Here is a 16,829-nt window from a genome sequence, read left to right on the forward strand (position 1 = left end):
TAAAGAAAAAATAAGCCATTATAAAAACACTTCAGTCTATTCTATTTAAGCTTGCAAAAGTTAAACAAATTCAAATTCAATATGTAAATGAAGAAACTATAAGACTGAAGTACAGATTTAAAGGAATGAAGAACAGAAATATGCGAGTGAAGTAATAAATTTTGGAACAGAACTATTGGAACAATACAACAAGCTTCAACATTGGTTTCTACTCTTTTTCTTGTTCTTCTCCTCCTAAAACCAGAGTGAACTATTTCTTTCCAAATCCTCACTGCCTCTGTTTTGTCTTCTCATTCACCTTTTTGCAATTCCTCGAATCATGGTGTCCTATCACATGACAGTTTCCACACTTTCGGCCTGGTTTCTTTGCTAACTTGATTCCTGCCTCCTTCTTTGATTTCCTCCTACTTCCACTTCCCTTTGTACTGACAACATTAGGAGGATGAACTTCAATAAAGTTTGGTACTCGTGAGCCATAGAAGTTTTCAATCAATGCTCTCTTCTCTATTGAAGACAGAACAACACATTCTCCAAGAAGCTGCTTCTTACCTTCTTCAATAATTGCAGTAAACGCATTGATTTGGTCAATGTTCCCTTCAATACTTTGTGCTATTTCAAAGAATAATGCATACATGTTTTTAAATGCAATCTTCTTCTCGTCTACAGCAGAGAATACTTCATGATCATCACAAAAACCTCCATGTACTGGCTTCACAAACTGTGACTTCAACCATCTCCATCCACGCAACTTCTCGGGTATTAACTTAACAAACTTATATTTCAACACACAAAATATATGGCTGCACGATAGACCAAGTCTCTCAAACTTTTTACATCCACACAAATAGGTGTCATCACCAATGGAGTAAGTCACTGTCCATGAGTTTGAATCCTTGTCATTTATGTTATATACTTCATTCTCTCTATTGGTAGACACTCCTAGAGTTGCACAAGACAAAGAGAAACATGCATAAACTATCTCCTTTTGAATTGCATTAAAAGCACTGCCACTATATATTGTTGATGCATGTTTCTCAATTTCCAATTCTGTTTGCAAAATAGGCACTTTTGTTGAATCATAGTATTCAAGCTTTGCACTATTACTTCTTTGAGCCTCCAAAGCATGGTTATAGTTCATATAAAATAGCATAAGGTTAGCCCGACACTTTGAGTACCTTTTAAAAAAGCTATTCTATTCTGTGATTCAGACAAAGATGTTGTCTTTATCAACGAGCTCATCGGAAAATCACGGAAAAAGGCAGGAACCCCAAAACTTTCTGGATGCAAACATTGACAAAAACCAGTCATTATTGGCCAGCCCATATCTTTCCATTATAGCATGCCAAGATTCTTCAAATGTATCAGGCTCTATCAACTCCGACCAAACACATGCATTCAATTCCTTCTTTAGTTCTTCACTACCAAACATGTTCTTTGGCAATTTGTCAGCAACTTTATTCATTATATGCCACATGCACCACCTGTGTCTTGTATTAAGAAGAACCTCTGCAATAGCAACTTTCATTCCTAAGTCTTGGTCGGTTACGATTAGCTTCGGAGCCACACCCATACATTTCACAAATTATTTAAATAACCATGAAAAGGAGTCGGCATTTTCCTTGGACAAAAGGCCAGCAGCAAATGTCACAGGGCGACCATGATTATCCTTGCCCGTAAAAGGAGCAAATATCATGCAGTACCTACATGTTAAAATCACTATAAGACATGCAGAATATACTTTCATCACAAACACTTCACTTTAATCACGAAATACTTCATTCTAAGCATGTTTTACTTCACTGAAATGGAAAAACAAAGCACTTTAAGCATGGATCACAAACACTTCACTCTAACTCTATAATACTTCAGTCTAAGCATATTTTACTTCACTAAAATGATAAAATAGTGCACATAAACATGGATCACAAACACTTCACTCTAATCAAGGAATACTTCACTCTAAGCACATTTTACTTCACTGAAACGAAAAATCAGAGCAATATAAGTATACTCAATACACTTCACTGTAAGCATATTGTAATTCACTAAATGATCAATATACTTCATTGTAAGCTTATTGTAGTTCACTAAATGCTTAATATACTTCACTGAATTGAAAAACAACACTATAAGCATGCAGAAATAAACAATACACTATAATCATTTACTAGTTCACTATATGAACAATATATATCATTATACACTCAATATACTTCATTGAATTGAAAGATAGTAAACTATGAGGCATATGAATATAATTAGTGTGCACGTACCTATTTGTTGAGTATGTTGTATCAAAAGAAACAATATCACCATACAAATGATAATTTCTCTTGGCAGTTGGATCACACCAAAACAAACGTGTCAGTCTATCCTTTGGGTTGACCTCAAATTCATAGGTAAATGTTGCACAAAGTTCCTTCTTCCTGCGCATCTCATTTAATAGCATTTGTGCATCAGCTCCTTCCACGTATGCTCTAAGGTCACGTCTGTAGTTGCGCACTTCTAAAACAGTACACCCTACATAATCTAATCCACCAAGAACTTCCTTGAGTAAGCTAAAACTTAAAGTTGGACCGATATTTGCGTTAGCGCAATCAAGTATGAATTTCTGATGGACTAAATCCAAATTGCGGTTCAATTTCATAAAACGCTTATGGCGTTCCTCAACCATCTCGTGATTATGTTCTTCAACAAAACTTTGTATAACATAACCAATACCCATAAAAAACTTCCAAGACACTTTAGCATTACAAAAGCACTTAATAGAAGAACGCTTGCGTTTCACCTCATGTTGTTCATTTTTTCTTTGCTTTGTACCTTCTCGGCTACACACCACATAAATCCAAGTAATGACATCTTTTTCCTTTTTCGATCCCTTCTTACGGGTGTCAAACCCAACATATCAAGCATAATTGTTGTAGAAGTCCAATGCACGATCAAGGGTCATGAAACTTTGTCCAATTTTTGGTTTCAAATCATCGGGACATTTTGGTACGTAAACCACTGTAAGAAATATATACTTCATTGTGAGCATAAAATACTTCACTGTAATCATGTTTTACTTCACTAAAACGCAAAAATAGAGCACTTTAAGCATGAACCACTGTGAGCATAAAATAGTTCACTTAATGGATAATATACTTCCCTAAAATGATAAAACAGAGCACTAAAAACATGGATCACAAACAATTCACTTTAACACTCGAATACTACACTTTAATCATATTTTACTTCACTAAAATGAAAAAAATAGAACACTTAAAGCATGAATCACAGACACTTCACTCTAACCATGGAATACTTCACTTAAATCATGTTTTACTTCACTCTAACCATGAATCACAAATATTTTATTCTAGCAATGGAATACTTCACTTTAATGATGTTTTACTTCATTCTAATGTATAATATACTTCACTAAAAAGCATATTAATAGACGATAGTACATATTTACTCACTAAAAAGCATATTTCTACACTACAACGCATATTGAGCATATTTACTTCACTGATCGTCACATATAGTTCATTCTAACGTTTTTCATATCATACACAATCTAATCATGCTGAGCAACAACACTTAATTGATAATTACCTTTAGATTCAGTTTCTCCTTCCTCTCCCGATGAAGAGGAATCGGAATCGAAATAATCTTCCGATGAATGTATCAGAATCGAATCCATGGGATAAGGAATCCAGACGTCGCGATGAAGGAATGAACGTGAAGAATGAGTAAAATCGTGAGCGAATTTGATACCTTCGGTTTGCCACGCTGATCGATCCTGAACGATCACGCTGATCACAGAAGAATGAATTCAATCACGATGAAAAAACGTAGCTGATCAATCGTGAACGAATTGGATCGGGAAGCTGAATTTGTTTCAAACTTGAGAAATTGCGCATGAATTTGGTTCAGAAATCTCACAGTAATTCATGCTTGATTATCGTGAATGAATTCGATTGGGAATCTCATATTTTGGAAGAAATCCTAAGCTAAATTTGGTTGAGATTTGCGCATGATTTGGGAAGATTGAATTCGGAAGATTGAATTCACGATGATGTTCTTTTTTATTCTTTAATTCATATTGAAATATTGAATTCCCAAAATGCCCTTGGACAAGTATTTTTTCATAAAAATCTGAAATTTTGTTTAAACCATAGGATTAGTCTAGATTAACAAGATGTGTGGCTGAGATTTGTTCTCTAATTATATACTTAAAAATAGTTAGACCTTGATCATTCCTCTATATATATATATATATATATATATATAAAGAGAGAGAGAGAGTCTTGTTAGGTTGAGATTATTTAGCTAAATTGAGAAATGAGATGGAATATGGGCCACTCATCCAGAATATTTGTGACATGTCAACAGCATGTAGTTTATGTCAACAGAGGGGCATAATTGTAATTTTACTATTTTTTTATTTTTTAATTTTTTTAATTTTTTTAATTTTTTTTTAATTTTTTAATTTTTTTTAAATTTTTTTTTTCAACTATATGTACAATTCATGTCAACTACACATCAAATGTCAACAACTTTATTCAATAAATACTATTTGACATTATATTGTGTAGTTAACATGAATTGTATATGTAATTGACATGGATTGTACACATAGTTGACATTATATGTGTGTAGTTGACATGAATTGTGTATGTGGTTGACATGGATTGTACACATAGTTGACATTATATGTGTGTAGTTGACATGAGTTGTATATGTAGTTGAAAAATAAAATTTAAAAAAATAAAAAATAATAAAAAAACGAAAAATAAAAATAAAAAAAATTTAAAAAAATTAAAAAAAAATTATAAAAATTATAAAAAAATTATAAAAAAAGTTAAAAAAAATTAAAAAATAATTTAAATTTTTTTTAAAAAATTTAATAAAAAATTAAAAAAATATTTATTGAATAAAATTTACTATGATATTACCATTCTGCCCTTTCATAATTAATTAATCTAAAGATATTTTCCATGTGGAAAAATCTGGACCACTCATTTAATAAAAATAAGTGGCTGATATTGCATCTCATTTCTCAATTAGCATAAAAAATCTCAATTGATCACAATCCTATATATATGACAGGTCCTAGAAGTGCAGTGCTGTGTGTGATATCACTCGATCTAACAGGTCCAGAGGATTCGACTAGACTTCGAAGGCTAGAAGATCGTGGAACTATCAGAAAGGGGTCGTTGGGTGCACTCTGTCCCTTCAAAAACCTCAACCCACTATACTATAACTTAGCACAGGGAAGTAAAGGATCGATCCCACGAGGAAGCAGGTGTTACGGAATTGCATTTGAGGATGTTTTGGAAAATAAAGGGTTGGCTGCTGCCACGCAATTTTTGTGGGTCGAGAACTTAAAACTACTGGGTCTGAGAGATAAGAGAAACTTTACTCTACCTACTTGGTCTAATAGATCATGAGAACTTTACTCTACCTACTTGGTCTAAAGGATCAGAAGGACTTTACTCTACCTATTGGGTCTAAGAAACGAAAGCGTACGGAACATACATGACTCAGAGAAAGATGAGATATTTTAAAGTTCTAAGACAACTGGAGTAAACTTAACTAGACAGACTTTCCTAATTTGGACAGACAAGTATAAAGCGAAAAGCAAGACAAATTTCCGTAAACTACCAGGGTCTGGAAAAGCATGCAGAAAAGTAAAAGAGACAAAGTAGATCGTACTGACAGGTCTAGCAGATATGCAGAAAAAGTAAAGTACATGCAGAAAAGTACTGACATAAAGCAGATCTGGTTCTAACTACCAACAACTTCATCTTCTTCAGGAATCAAACGAGAATAGCAGATAAAACAGAGTTTTAAACACCATGAAAACAGAGCAAACTTTAGATCTAGACTTAAAACGAGAAATTAAAGCCTAAACTAACAGATCTACGCTACTGGACCTAAAGGATGCAGAAACAGAAAGTAAATAGCCATAATCATGCATAACGTAAACATCAAGCACCAAATATGCGAAACTCCAACTCCGAAACACCAAGATTCAACAAATCCAAACATCTTCATATGCAAATTCCCAACCTCCAACAACAAACACAGATCTCAGCTCCAAACATCCAACAACAAACAAAAACGAAAGCTAAAAACAAGAGATGAACATAAACTCAGAGATATTCAACCAAAAGCAAACATAAACTTCCATAATAACTAGAAATAGGTCTGAATCCAGTAGATCAAAGCAAGAAACTAGAGTTGTGAAACTTAGAAATCAACAAGGTACTAAACGAAAGCAAATAAAATTGTTTCTTCGCCTCCACAAGGCGGTGTTACACAGCAAAATAACAACGATGACGATGAGAACCACGGTGGCCAGAATCCTCCATGTCCAAGTGCGCAGCAATCGAAGATGAAAATTTGAAGTAGAGAACTAGAACTAGAGCTAGGAGAGCGTAGAAGTGGCTGTTCACCCCCCCTTTTTGTTCTTCATGGTTGAGCTCTTTATATATGTGAGGCTCTGATCCCTAGGGTATCCCCTCTGGTGATTTTACGCTCCTACCCTTGAGTAAGACTCTTTAAAATAATTTGCTCTCGCTCCATTCTGCTCCTGTCGCCAACTTTTGATTCTCCCAGGTCTGAACGACGACTTCTGATTTTTGCTTCAATTTCATCTCTTTTGCATCTGCCAGGTCAGGTAACAACAACTCCTGGGTCCGACAGATTTACTACGCACCTGAACTCAATAACGCACATTAGCGCCCCAAATGCACAGAATTTTAACCCTAAACCGATGCATGAAACGAGCCTTATCAATATATATATATATATAGAGAGAGAGAGAGTTGTGATCAATGTCGAACCCTTCTTAAAGACCGAACTAGAGACCAAATCTCATCCAACCATTAATCACATCTAATGATTATTAATAATGACATATTATTTGATTTTTTTATTGATAAAAGGGTAATTTTGGAAGATCAAATCTCTCTTTCTCCATCCTTCCTTCATCTCACCGCTGTCTTCCCTTTGCGACGCCGTTGTTGTCTCGGAGAAGGTCTCGCTGCTGTTGGCGTTCAACCGGCATCGCTGTTCAGTTTGTTGAACAACCAACAGTTCGCACTCCGTCGCCTCGCTCCAGGCTGTTCGTCACTGAGCAGCACTCAACGCTACTGATGTCATGGTGTTCGTCGCCATTGCAGCACTCAGCACTACCGCCGCCACCGCTGACGCTTCTCATCATCCTCGTCGCTATCATGGCGGTGTTCGTCTTCATCGCTTTGGCGCCGCCGCAGCTTCTCAATGTCGCTTTTGAAAGATCGATACTATATTTATTAGTTATCGTCCATACCTATGGGCGAGTAGGGGCGAGTAGATTAATTATATCAATATGTATATTTATATTAATGCTAAGCCTTTGATTAATAATCTTCACCTATTGGTGATTAATTATGTTTCCAAGATTAGGAAAGATTTTGGATTAATTTTTCTTTATTGATTTTGGATTAATTTTCTTGTTTGCCGTCTGCTTTGGAGCAAGGTGTGTTTTCCAGGTGCATTGTATATGTGTTTACGCGAGAGAGATGAAATTAAATGACAGATCAATTACATTCCTCTAGTGTCTAGATCTAGACATGTATGGTGCTTTATGATGGAGTCTCTGTATGGTTATTCTGAACCTATTTATATATATAATGAACTATATTTACTAAATAATGAACTAAATGAACCTATGTGATGAAGTAATTTCGATATTTTATTGAAATATAGTAATGATAAAAAAAAATTTAATTGTGTTAAACGTTAAGCAATAGTAATGAACTATATTCACTATATAATGAACTAAATGGACATAGTGATGAAGTAATTTGACATTTTTATTGAAATACGGTAATAATAACAAGTTAACTGTGCTAAACACCAAGGGGTAATGATGTCATCAACTGTATTTACTAAATAATGAACCAAGAAGTTAACTGCGTTAAACGTCAAGTGGTAGTAATGAGCTTATTACTTCATTCAAATAGGTTATTACTTCATTCATTCATCTAGGCTATTAATTACTTTAAGGGATTCTTGAGCATATGAGGAAGAGTGATCACTACTTCATTCATATGTGCATTTACTTCATTCAACATGTATACCACTTCATCACAATAGGATTTTATTTCACTGAACTTCAATTGGGTTATTACTTCAGTCCATTACCTTATTAAATGAGGTTATAACTTCATCAACACTGACGTACATCATAATAAAGAATAAATACTTCATTTTGAAAACACTTCACACTGTCTATTCGCTTTAAATTTTGTAAAAAGGTTAGACAAATTCAAATTCAAAGTGAAATGAAGTAATAATCTACTAGAATAAAGTAATTAACTATTGGAATGAAGTAAAATGAACTTAACTGTGTTGTATGCATAGTTTGCAAAGAATTACAATTTTAATGAACTAAATAACATCGATAAAGTTATAACCTCATGTAATGAAGTAATATAAACTGAATTGTGTTGTATGTAAAGATTTGCTGTTGGATTTACCCCATTTAATAAGGTAGTGTACTGAAGTAATAACTCACTTGAAGTTCAATAAATTAAAAACCTATTGTGATGAAGTGATATACTTTTTGAATGAAGTAAATGCACGTACGAATGAAGTAGTGATCACTCTTCCTCATCTGCTCCTGAATCCTTTAGAGCATTGGTTTATAAACTTCATCTCTTATATGATTTAGTTAACCACTAAAATGAAGTATCAAACCTACTAAAATGAAGTAATAAATTACAAACAAATAAATGTATCACAATATTTTTAGAAAACAAATAAATGAAGTAATAAATTGAAAAATACCAATGCAAAACTTATTTCGAATAGGTATTACTTCATTTAAGTAGGTTTTTACTTCATTCCAATAGGTTTATTACTACAATCCAGTACATAATATATTAAAAATGAATAGATTTTTACTTCATTCGAGTTCGTTGTTACTTCATTCAAGCAAGTTTATTACATCATTCTAGTACGTAACAAATTGAAAATGAACAAATTTTTACATCATTCCAGTAGGTTTATTTCTTCATTCAAATGAGTCATTACTTCATTCGAATAAGATTTTACTTCATTCCAGTAGATTTTCAAACGATTTAACACATGCTTCTTTCGAATTTGTTGAACAAGGTTTTTTACTTTATTTACGATAGACAATAGCAATTTATTCCAGTAAGTGTATTACTTCATTAAAAAAATTTATCACTTCATTAGACTAGGTTTTTACTTCATCTTCATCCAATTCACATTCTTCTACAAATACTTCGTTTCTGCAATCTCCTCTCTTCCGCTTCAGTAAACCAAAACACCCCTCAATTATTGAACAAATGGATTGAGTAATCAAACAAAATGCATCACATTTTCCGCACCAATCTCACTTGTTTTGATCGCATTTTTTAACCAATTATGGCCATCAACTCAAGATCTAAAAAATAATTTATACTCAGAAACAGCGGCGAGGCGATTTTGTCCATGGTGGTGACTTGGCAGCAGCAATGAACACGGTGAGCAGATGCAGCGCAAAGAAGACGACAACAATGTAGCTTTGAGTGGAAATATGCAGCGGTGGAGCCGGACAACTCCGAGCGCAAACCGACGGTGGCCGCGATGGCGCATCGACAACGGCTAAGATGAGGTGACAACGATGAAGGGGCGCGACAACCGTGAGAGTGACAGAAGCGTTGATGTCGTTGATTTGCAGAAGAAGAAGATGTGGAGGCATCGATTTTGGCAGGAGAAGCAGCGTTGGAGTATCAATTTGCAGAAGAAAAGGAACGGGAAATGAGAAAGAATGGTTGAGCGAAGCAGCGGGAATGAGAATGAAAGAGTAAACCATAAAATTTTTACCCTGAATGGATTTTGACCGAAATACCCCTACATTGAAGTAAATTGTCTACCTAATAAAGGAGTGAAATTAATATAGCAAGGTCTAATCTCATCCATTAAACACTAGATCTAAGGGCCCAAATTTGGTCTCTAGTTCGGTCTTTAAGACTGGATTTGTGAATAATGAGACTATATATATATATATATATATATATAGGGATGTGATCATATCATAACCCATATTTATGGTGATAACCTAATAACCCTCATTTTATGGATGAAAAATATCATTTTACGGAACAGAATATCATTTTATGGAATAAAAGTATCATTTTATGCATGCTGAAAAAATATCATTTTATCGTGTATAAATATCATTTTTAGTAAAAATGATACTTTTGACCCATAAAATGATAGGGTTATTAGGTTATCACATAAATATGAGTTATGATATGATCTCACCCCTACATATATATATATATATATATATATATATATATATATATATATATATATATAGGGGTGCGATCATATCATAACTCATATTTATGTGATAACTAATAACCCTCATTTTATGGATGAAAAATATCATTTTATGGAACAGAATATCATTTTATGGAATAAAAGTATCATTTTATGCATGCTAAAAAAATATCATTTTATCGTGTATAAATATCATTTTTAGTAAAAATGATACTTTTGACCCATAAAATGATAGGGTTATTAGGTTATCACATAAATATGAGTTATGATATGATCGCACCCCTATATATATATATATATATATAGGGTTTTGATCTATGAAAACCACATTTAAATACAGAAACGCAGAACAAAGTCATACGTAGGGCATTTTTAGGTCATAGTTAGTTTATTTTTAGGTCATGCTAACAAAGCATGACCTAAAATGATCTTAACATGACATAAACCCAAATCTTATAATATGACCTAAAACTACTTAATTATGACCTTCCGTGTTTTTGATTAATTATTGACCATTAGATCATCTAATCCAAGGGCCAAGATTTGGGCTGTATTTCTGGATTTAAACACATACTTATTTTGATCATCTCCCTATATATATATATATATATATATATATATATATATATATATAGGGTTTTGATCTATGAAGACCAGATTTAAATACAGAAACGCAGAACAAAGTCATACGTAGGGCATTTTTAGGTCATAATTAGTTTATTTGTAGGTCATGCTACCAAAGCATGACCTAAAATGATCTTAACATGACATAAATCCAAATTTTATAATATGACCTAAAACTGCTTAATTATGACCTTCCGTATTTTTGGTTAATTATTAACCATTAGATCATCTAATCCTAGGGCTAAGATTTGGGTTGTATTTCTGGATTTAAACACATACTTATTTTGATCATCTCCCTATATATATATATATATATATATATAGGGGTGCACTATGGTCCAAATGATCCTTTAGTGTTAAGTTCAAATATAATTATAGCCTTAGGATTAACTTGATGGATGGATTAGATTAATAGCATATATCATTCTCCGTGTTACATTATTATGAAGTCTGATTTACATTATAGGGGTATATTTGGAACATCAACAATAGCAATCGGTTTTTTAAATGGAAGTTCCGAAATAAGCTCTAATTAATTTCAACCAACCTCCCACATCCTCTCACCCTCGATTTTGTGAAGCTGATTTTCTAATATTATCGCCACCTACAGAGTAGGGACAATAATCCTACGAAAACAGCAAGTTCATAGGGGCGGACTTCTCACATAATAAATAGAATGAACTAAAAAGTGGTTGCCAATATTATTGCCACCTGCAGAGTGGGGACAATAATCCTAAGGAACTGCGAGTTTCAGGGTTCAATCAGAATTTATGATATAGCTTGGTTTTGTTGTCAGCACATGAACATTGTTATGGGAGTGTGTTGTAGAAATAAAATTCTGTAATGCTAAATCTGATGGTCGTGCTTAGGCAACATTAGGCGTATTAACCTCCAGAGGAGGATGCAATTGATGTGTCGGTGTTGTGACCAGTAAAATTGTCAAAATTTTAATGCATATTAACCTCCAGAGGAGGATACAATTTATTAATTTTGCTGTTGTAAGATACATAATTGTTTTGTGGTTATTTGTGATTATGTATTGAGCATGAGTATGTGATAATAAGTTTGTTTGCCAAATCTTCATTATGTCATTTAATATTTGTCTGCGATCCTTAAAGAAAGAAAACTCGAATGCCTAAATTATGTACACCGGAAACGAAAATGGATAAGTTCCTCGACATAATTCCACAAAGAATGTTCGAGAATGCATTATGCATGTACTTGACAAGCTCTTTGAGGAATAGGGTCAAGCTATTTTCCTTTAAGTAGCTCGACAAGTCTTGGTTAATAACGATGAAAGATGGATATCAATAGAATCTGTCAAGATGATTCGATTGGAATATCCTAAAGTGACAGAATGTTTTGAGGATCTTTTGATCACTCAAATAGTTTCTGACACAAGTCATCGCCTAAAGTAACAAGAAATGACTACAAGAAGGTTTAACTGAAAAGTAGAAAATCTTCAGAATAATAGTCGTTATGTTACTGTTAGAGCAAAGTAACATGATAAATGACAAATTCATAAAGGCTGCATTTTTTAAGTCCTAGTTCATTTGAACAAAAGACTAGATGTGGAAATGAGAGAGCCTGATTGTCATCAAAGTTGTTTAAAGCGAGAAAAGATGCTTTGTGGGTTAGATTGACCTATTTTATAGAAGGACAATGACTTACATGACAATGCAACTTCTAAGTAAGAGATCTTGATCCAGTTAGGTTTTTGTTGCAGTGAGAGCTATTAATGCTTAACTATTGTTTTATGGTTGATGCTTAAGGTATCATAGTATTAAAATAATATAAGTGCGACAAGGTTGAGTATTCAACAACACATCAACTTCTTAATCATTGAATGATAAAGTATTTATGGCTCTTAGCCTTAAGGCCAAGAAAATACTTAGAAATTGTTCGAACTGATCTAGACTATCAAGATTTTAACATTTCGTTAAATAGCTTGAGAGTTGAGAAAGTCTATTTGATCCACTATGAGTTAGAATCATTTGATTTTTCAAGAGATTCAGAATACTTATAGAAGTGCAACATAGAAAGACTAGCAAGTCTCAATGGTTTACACCATAAGGAGACGAGCAAAGGGTTATGATCAGTAGTGAGAGTCTAATCTCCATTAACGAATCCAAGGATTCATCTAATGAATGTGATAGTTATGTAAGAAGGAAGCAAAGTCTTTCTAAGACAAGTTTGATTATGTGATGAGTTGTACTCATTAAAATCTTATCATTGGTAGGATAAACATTAAAGAAACTACCAACATCAGTACCTTCTACAAAACACGAGTTGTGGACTAGAGCGTCTCTAGTCTAGCACATCTCAAGGTGTAATGTTGCTCCAACACGTGTTGGAAAAGTGTCCAAGAAATTGGAGTTGAGTACTGAAGCATGTTTTAAGGTTTGTCCCAAATGATGTAAGGTTATAAGTTCTGTAATCTTCAAAGATATAATTCTTGTATGAAGATCAAGAAATGAACTACAAGCCTAACAGCGTGATAACTCTCAAAATAAGGAGAGAGATATCAGATTTTCCACATTACCAAGAAGTCATACCATTAGAAACTTTTGCACTAATAAAATCAACTTCAGTACCTAAGATTGTAAGAACCATCTCGTAGTGGGAGCGTTCCACTGGAACACAACAAGTTCTTGGGTCTAAGAGTGTCGTAAGACTCGGTCTTAGATTAACTTGAACATAATCCCTCTAACTACAATGTAGTATTGGTTAATTTGGATAATCATCTTTGAATAGGTGATAGATTCCATATTACAATCTAAGATAGACAACATGTTTTACAAGACTTGCAATACTACCTACAGGTTGTGTCAGTCAGTGGGAGCAAGTGATGGAACTGGCAGCGGAAGCGGGCGCATAAATAACAATCACATAATAATCAGATCTATTTAGCAGATTATTTAGACAAAACCTATTAGCGTAATTTTCACATGTATCATGCTCATAACTTGAATTAATCATTCTTTAAGAATATTGAAACCTAAAACATGCTTTTCTACGGAGCAGAAAAATACCTAAATAATTCTCCAAAGAATTGAAGATGGCTAGCTTCTTCTGCACGTGATGCTTTGAGTACTAGACCACAAATCTTCTCTCTGGTTCCCGAACTGTATCCCAATATCAGTGTGGGCTGATCTTACTAGAATACTAGGACTTAAATAAAGAAGACAGAAGAAATCCTTTTTGAAACATGAGAGGAATTCGAAAATTCCTTCAGCTTAGGGGCTGAAAATTTTCGAAAATTTTAAAGATAAAATTGTGATATTTTTGTCTCCTTTATTCTCCTATTTATATTAAGTTCTTTTCGGACCCAGACAGGGATCTATGGAAGGTTTTGGATATGGGCTCATCCAATTTACTTTTTACTAATTAAATTGAACCAACAATTTAATATAAGTTATAATTGGAATATTACGAACAACCACTACAGAAGTAATATTGAAATCTCCCCATCCAAATCCAAAATTACAAGTAATCCGGGTTTCCGTTTAACTTTTATTTCCTGCGCTTAAGATTAAAATGTCCATTAATTAATTAATGTCTGCTATTGACTTAATTAATTAACTTCTTATTAATTCCAAGAGTGGACTTAGCATGAAATGCTTATTTATTATTTATAGAGTAATCACACTCCAACTAGCTAGGTTCCGAATAATAAAACCTTGTTTCGCGCTCCTCTTGAGGACATTATCAAACGAGACTCAGCTCGCGCACGATTCAATATAATAGCAATCCTAGCACCGCTAGATATTGATCACCACTACCCAATATATCAGGATAATTGGGTTACGAAAAACCCGCACCATTTGATAAGTCAAAGCAGTGCATAATCAATACCGTATGCTCAATGCTAACCTACATTGATTAAGAAATAAATATTTATCAAGACCTCGCCTTTCAGTAGATAGCCTAAGGCAAGTCTTGCTGTTAGATCCGTTCAGTGCTATACCACACCAATATCATCTTATTTCAGTAAGGCTTAGAAATATGCGGACTGACATTGCAACCTTTCTCGTTGGATAGTCAAATTCCAACTAGGTTGTGAAATTCATCTTTTTCTTTGTTTAGAACTGACCGTATAACCTTAAAGTGGACGACGCCCACAACCGGTCTACTAAAACAAAGACTTAGACTTTGTTAAGTTAACTTATACATTTAAACATGCATTAACATCCATTAAATGTAAAACATAACAACATTATGACAAAAAATAATCTGTTTTATATATTGGAAAATAAAATAAGAGTTTTACAGTATTCAATAACTCGAAATGTGATTTCTAGTATACAAACTCTAACAATCTCCCACTTATACTCAAAACACTTTCGAGTATACAAAAAATGTGCTAACGTCTAAATAATCTCCCACTTATACTGAAAGCGGATTGAGGTCTTGAATTAGTCGAACTCCCATTCCTTCAACATGGCTTTCATACGGCTTTACCGCTAATGCCTTCGTGAAAGGATCTGCCAGGTTGTTCTCTAACTCAATCTTGACCACTTGTATGTCTCCTCTCTGCACTATATCTCGAATTATATGATACTTCCTCTCTATGTACTTGCTCGCCTTATGAGCTCGTGGTTCCCTTGAATTTGCCACAGCACCAGAATTATATGATACTCCTCTCTATGTACTTGCTCGCCTAAGTCCATAAGGAAGTTCTTAAGCCATACAGCCTCTTTTGCAGCCTTCGAAGCGGCCACATACTCGGCTTCCATGGTAGAGTCCGCAATGCATTTCTGCTTTACACTCTTCCAAATTACATCTCCACCTCCTAAGGTAAACACATATCCGGAAGTTGATTTCCTCGAATCTACATCAGATTGAAAATCTGAATCTGTATATACTAAAGGACAGAGCTCGGCTGCATTTTAAACTGGAACATAGTCCTTAGTCCGATTAAGGTACTTGAGTATGTTCTTTACGGCAGTCCAATGTCCTTGGCCGGGATTGGATTGATATCTTGCTACCATGCCAACAACAAAGCAGATATCGGGTCTAGTACAAAGCATAGCATACATGAGACTACCAACTGCCGAGGCATATGGTATTCTTCTCATCTCTGCTATCTCAGATGCTGTCTTAGGACACATCTCTTGAGATAAATGGATGCCATGTCTAAAAGGTAGAAAACCTTTCTTGGCATCTTGCATGCTAAAGCGTCTAAGTACTGTATCGATGTAAGATTCTTGGGATAAGCACAACATTCTCTTAGCTCGGTTCCTAAGAACCTTGATACCGAGAATGTGTCCCGCATCACCCATATCTTTCATCTCGAACTGGCTGGACAACCAAGTTCGCACTGATGACAACATCTTTTTATTGTTTCCAATTAGAAGAATGTCATCTACATATAAAACTAAGAACACAACATTTCCCTTTTCAACCTTCTTATACACACAACTTTCATTGGGGCATTTTTCGAATCCAAACTTTTGAACTGTTTGATCGAAACACTGGTTCCATGATCTAGATGCTTGCTTGAGGCCATAAAAGGCCTTCTTAAGCTTCCAAACCATGTGTTCCTTGCCCTTTACCACATAGCCTTCGGGTTGTTCCATGGAGATGGTCTCCTCAAGACTCCCGTTTAAAAATGCAGTCTTGACGTCCATCTGCCATACTTCCCAATCCATGTAAGCTGCTATAGACAAAAGTATACGGATTGATTTGAGCATGGCCACTAGGGAGAAGGTCTCATCGTAATCGATGCCTTCCTTTTGGGTATACCCCTTGACCACTAGTCTTGCCTTAAAGACTTTAACTCGTCCATCGGGTCCACGTTTACGTTTGTATATCCACTTGCTCCCAATGGCAGTACAGCCTTCGGGTAGGACAGACAAATCGTAGACGTCTTTGTC

The 16,829-nt window shown here is 34.4% G+C and overlaps 1 protein-coding gene across 1 annotated transcript; it reads right to left on the reverse strand.

Annotated features, from left to right (window-relative positions):
- Window positions 1-268: 268 nt before the first annotated feature.
- On the reverse strand, window positions 269-2,674 carry LOC148930633 (protein FAR1-RELATED SEQUENCE 5-like). The gene is made up of 4 exons (XM_089066568.1): window positions 2,274-2,674; window positions 1,596-1,700; window positions 1,290-1,481; window positions 269-1,175 (listed from the first exon to the last, which is right to left on the reverse strand). Exons 1-4 carry the CDS (start codon window positions 2,672-2,674, stop codon window positions 269-271), a joined length of 1,605 nt encoding a protein of 534 aa, XP_088922694.1.
- Window positions 2,675-16,829: the final 14,155 nt, after the last annotated feature.

The sequence above is a fragment of the Salvia hispanica genome, chromosome 3 (genome assembly GCF_029641045.1).
Source record: "Salvia hispanica isolate PSC_SH4W2 chromosome 3, Shi_PSC_v1, whole genome shotgun sequence".
Taxonomy (NCBI): domain Eukaryota; kingdom Viridiplantae; phylum Streptophyta; class Magnoliopsida; order Lamiales; family Lamiaceae; genus Salvia; species Salvia hispanica.